This window comes from Psammomys obesus, unplaced genomic scaffold, assembly GCF_907164565.1.
Source record: "Psammomys obesus unplaced genomic scaffold, mPsaObe1.curated_primary_1811, whole genome shotgun sequence".
Lineage (NCBI taxonomy): Eukaryota > Metazoa > Chordata > Mammalia > Rodentia > Muridae > Psammomys > Psammomys obesus.
The window spans coordinates 10018686-10023737 of record NW_026585895.1 but is presented as its reverse complement, the minus strand read 5'-3'; the positions used below and the strand labels follow the sequence as shown (position 1 = coordinate 10023737).

Sequence of the window (5052 nt, the reverse complement as noted above, 5' to 3'; positions counted from 1 at the left end):
TCCTTCCTTCCTTCCTTCCTTCCTTCCTTCCTTCCTTCCTTCCTTCCCTCCCCTGGGGGGAGGTTAGGCCTCCAAACTAAGTATTTGTTTCTTGTAAGCAGCAAGTCTCCCTGATGAAGTGGTAAACGCTTGGCCTGTGAGTTCAGGTAAAATTTCGTCCTGGATTTCCAGTAGATGGGCGAGAGTACAGCGGGCGCCTCAGCAGGACCGCGAGGTGCGGCGGTCTGCCCTGGGCTTCCCGGTGGCAGATTCCAGTGGGAGCCGCCAGTTCTCAGCCCGAAGCGAGTCTCAAGCTCCCTGGAGAGCTGAGTTGTGAACGGTCGGTAAGCAGCTCCCGAGTCTCAGCTGCGGCCCGGACCGGTTTTCTTTAGGCCAAGTGCAATCCTCAGGACCAGCTTTCGCTTTACAGGAGAGAGATGAGGGTTGCAGTAACCTGCCTTCGCGGGCAGCGTGGTGCTCCCATTCCTCCCAGCGCAGCCTCCCAGCGCTCTGCGTCACCTGGGTCGACCCGCTAATTTTCGTTTTCTGTCTCCCCTCCACCTGCAATTCCAGGCTACCCTAGGAAGGTTTTACGTGAGGGCTGGGGTGGCTACTTTCTTCCTGGACTCCGAGGCTTCACAGATTTGCCGGCGGCCTGGAGTTTCTGTGCCCTCAGAAGAGACCCTGCAGGGACATCTAGCGCCAGGCGCGGGGAACTGCGGGCAATTCAGGGATCCCGGAGCCCCGCCGCCGGCGTCCTTCGCCAGCCTCTCAACTCCTCCTACCCTTCACCCGCTTTGCCTTGCTCATACCCACAACGCGGGTTGTGCATAGAAAAAAAAAAAACGCGCTTGCACTTGACCTCACTGCTGACAGAGTAAGCGTTTAGCCAGCTGCTGGAAGCTCGCAGTTTCACAGTGTCAGACAAACAGCAAATTGTCGTCCTTGCCTCTATTTAGGAAGAGAGGAAGAAGTTATTCTGTTCTCCAATTCTGGCTCTACCTTCTAGAGCCTCCTTTGCAGTATTTCTTGGGAAGGGAAGACCCTCCCTGTTTCCTGCCGTCCAAGGCAGAGGCTTCTCTCCGTCTCCAACAAGGGCCTGCAGCCCTGTGGGAGGCAAACTTGGAATTTTTAAAAATCACGTGGCATTGTTGCACAACATTTTCATTTAATGGAGTCTAATTTCGTCGCTAAACCCAAAAGGATCCCACCTTAAGGTTTAGAGAATGCTCCCAATCACAGGATTCCGTCTCTGGCTCTTGCTAGGACTCCCCTTCCACGCCAGACGGTGTGATTTTGTTTGGGTTTTGTTTTATACTGTTTGTTTGCTTTTTTGTTTTGTTTTGTTTTTCAGCCTGAGTGAAGTTGGTTATTAGCTGGAGATGAAAAATTAGCTCCAGAGCCTGCAGACAGACGTGGTTGAGAACACTAACCAACCTGTTCTATTCAACTTAAGACTTTGCTTTTGAATTGAGACTTTTTCTACTGAATCTCTGGTTTCTCAAAGACACCCTCTTGATTAACTTTTGTGATCCTCCAGGTAAATCCTTCCAAAGGAATCACCCTCAACCCCACTGTGAAGGGTTCGAGCTATCCTGTTTGTAATAGCCAGCAATTATGTAGTTAATTGAGCTCATTGCTCTCTTGGTAAACAGGACACTTCAATAAGTCTAAATTCTAGCCTGTATCCATCCATTTTTCCATCCCACACAGATGCACAATTTGTAAGATCTACAAGAAAGAACAGAGGACATGACTCCAGCACAGATTCAAGTCTCAAAAGGATGCTTGAGGAGGGAAGAGGGAAGAGGAGAAAGTGAAGAAGAAGGTAGTGAAGGAGGACTTGGAGAAACCTTTAAAGGGCACCAGGAGTTTTTCACCAAAATCAGGAAATGTAGCAAAAAAAATTTTCACAGCATGATAGGTAAGTATTTGGAGACAAATTGTCATTGCTAAACTCTTTTTGCTTAACAAAACTTGTTCCTTTTTGTTAAAATTTCACTATAAAAATAAAAAAACACAATGATAAACCCCGCAAACAAATATAGGGCTTACCCTGTGCTTCTGGACATATAAAGAAAATGGTTATAAGCATGTCAGTGACTCATGCCTGTAATCCTACCCCTTTTGGAAGTTTGAGGCCAGCCTGGGCTACAGAGTGGGTCTAAGTCTCAAAAATAAAGGTGGGGGAGGAAGGATTACAATTAAATTTCAACTTAAATACAAAGTGGACACAAGACAAACAAGCTAAATGAAAACATTTCTTCCCATTTAACCTCAGACTCCTCTTCCTACCTGCCTGCCCATCTTGTAAACTATAAGCCCTATTATTTCAAATGCAGAGGAACCCTGACCTTGCCAGCCATCAGCTCAGCACCATGGTCCAATGGTAGTGACTTCATTGGGGTGTGGGAATTAGAGTTCTGCCTATGGGCCCTCTCAGAGCCCCGTTCCTTGGGTCACCTGCTCCTATGTGCCTAGACTCAACTTTGTTGAAGTCACAGAAAAGGATAACATTCGTTATTCAGAACTTCCTCCATTTTTTAATAACCTTTGAGGGTGGCAGAGAAACCTCAGGGTATTGTAGGGAAGAAGGACACAGTGAGAGGCTTCAACCTGAGCATTAATTTCTTCTCAGTCAAGAGCAACTTAATTTCTTGCATGAAAAGTTAAGCCAAGGTTAATGTGTCAACTGGAATCTCAGAATATGAAAATTTATTTTCTGGTTCTAATTTTATTTTCTTTGTTTTGAACATATACTGTTTATTGGATGTATTAGTTTAAAAGGAAAAAAAAAGGTACTGAAGCCTAAAGAACAACAAAGCTACTAAAATATTGAGTTTTAGGAGATTGAAGGTGTGTTGGTTCTAGTTATTTGTTTGTTCTGTTTTAAAAACATTTCAGCAAATCTTTGAAGGCATGGGGGGGGGGGAATATCAATAGCTCCCATGTTGTTCTCTTTCTGAATAACAGAAAAGGAAACACGAGGGGAATGAAATAGCTAATTGTCACTCTTTCTACCATGCCCTTTAAATGCAACTCAGCTTCTGTAGTCAGCTTTTGCCTTTTCTCAAGTAATCAGAATTACCGCAATCAACAAACTACTATTCATCACCATTCTGCAAAGCCCTGGAGAGACCCTCCGGGTTTGAATTTGACCATGAACACGTCAAGGACTTTTAGAAGTCAAACAAATTCTCTCACTTTTCCCTTCCCGTACCTCGCTCTCATAGCTTACCCGCCTTTATTTGAGCCTTTTATGGTTACTGTGGTTTTTTTGTGTCAACACTCCCAACGCCCTTAGCCCACCCTGCAATGCCAAGCCAGACCCGGCCAGGAGGTCCTTGCTCCTTCTTCAGAGCCTACTTCCTTCCTCAGAGCCTACTTCCAGTCAGAGGCTGGTGACAAGCTGGCCTCAGCGTCACAAGTTTAGGGGAGTGATTTTCCTTAAAAGATAAAACTGGTCTGGAAGGCTGATAGCACAGCACCACGCTGGCTCGGTTTGAGGCTCTCAAACCCACTCCTGACGCACCAAGTCTATTATTGCTCCCAGGAGGCCTAGACTCCACTCGGGACTCATGAGGACGACCCATAAGTTGTTAAGATCGCTGAGACTCTGGGGGTGGGGGTGGCAGTACAGAGACATCGGAGCTGTCCTATCTAATGCTCTGTCCCCAAAAGCTGCTCCCGTGCTACCAGGAAAGCCTACCCGGCCCCAGGAAGTCGGACCTAGGCGCTCTGGACTGCTCCTGTCACCAGCCCCGACTTTCCTTGGGGGAAAAAAAAAATCCTTTTAACTTGGCACGCTCAATCCCCTGCAGTTGGCAGCCTGGAGAGGGAGGCGAAACAAAGGTCCCTGGGAAAAGTGAAGTTTTCAATTAATTGGTGTGAGTAACGGGCGGGGTGGGTGGGTGGTGGCTGCAAAATGCTAGAGGCCGGTAGGCTGAGGGCGCGGCGCAGAAGACTCGCGCCAGTGTGCTGGTCACCGAGTCTTTGGGCCGGCTGGGAGGAGGCCATGCTGAGGCTGAACCGGCCAGCCAGGCTAGCCCAGAGCAGCGGACACGGAGCTAGCATCGGTGGACTTCCTCGGTGCGCTGCCGATTGCTAGGCTTGTGGCTCCGAGGTGAGTTTTAAATCTGATGCTGCCCCCAGAGCTCTTCATGGGGGTTTTGTGGGCCCGAAGGATCTGCTCCTCTCCTGCTGCTTTTGGACCCGTTAGGTATGTTCAAGGTAGGAAAAGTGAGCTGTCTCTAGTCTGGGGTGGAGAGGCAGACTGACGAATGATTAAGCAACAGGTTTTAAAAAGAAAACAGGATCGCTCTGCTCTCATGCCACTCTGACCATCTCTGTCCTTCATCCTCGTCTGGGTGTGCAGCCGGCGGAGCCGAGGAGAGGTGGCAAAAACAGCAGTCATGGAGAGGAGGCGCAGGCCTCGGCGCCGCCTCGCAGACGGGGCCGAGATGGGCCCGTCGCTCAGTCAACACGAAGGGGGTGGCTGCCGAGCGAGAGGACTCCGGGGTCTGGGGGAGGGCGGGCGCGGGGGGTGGGCCTCCCGAAGGGCCGAGGAGGGGTGGGGGCCGGGTGGGTGGGTCCAGCCGGACTCGGGCCGGCAGCCAGGCTCTCCCGCGCCCCCACCCCCACGTGTCCCGGCGCAGCCAATGGCACGGTCCCCAGCCGGCGCCCTCGGGGCGGGAGGCGGCCCCCCGGCCGTCCCAGGCCCCCTCCCAACCTGCACTTCGTTTTTATAAACGTCCCGCGATGAGCTAACCTGTTGGAGGGCGGGCGGGCGGGCGGGCGGGCGAGCAGGAGGCGGGAGGCTCGCGGAGGGAGAGAGGACGGGAGGGAGAGGGCGGGAGCGAGCGCGGCGCGGAGCACAGCGAGGAGGGAGGAGGCGCGGCGCGCCATGGTGTCGTGCGCGGGGCCGGGGCCGGGGCCCGGGCCGGGCCGGGCCGGGCCATGAGCCGCCCGGGGAGCTGGGACATGGACGGGCTGCGGGCGGACGGCGCGGCCGCCGGGGCGGCGCCGGCCTCGTCCTCGTCCTCCGCGGCGGCGGCGGCCGGCCAGTGCCGCGGC

At 52.2% G+C, this 5052-nt stretch overlaps 1 protein-coding gene across 1 annotated transcript in view; it reads left to right on the top strand.

Moving 5' to 3' along the window:
• The first annotated feature begins 4935 nt into the window (after positions 1–4935).
• The window catches only part of Hoxd13 (homeobox D13), a 2211-nt gene continuing 2094 nt past the window's right edge, over positions 4936–5052 (top strand). The window contains exon 1 of the mRNA XM_055600802.1: positions 4936–5051. Within this exon, the coding sequence (XP_055456777.1) occupies positions 4936–5051 (116 nt within the window). The remainder of the gene's footprint in view (position 5052) is intronic.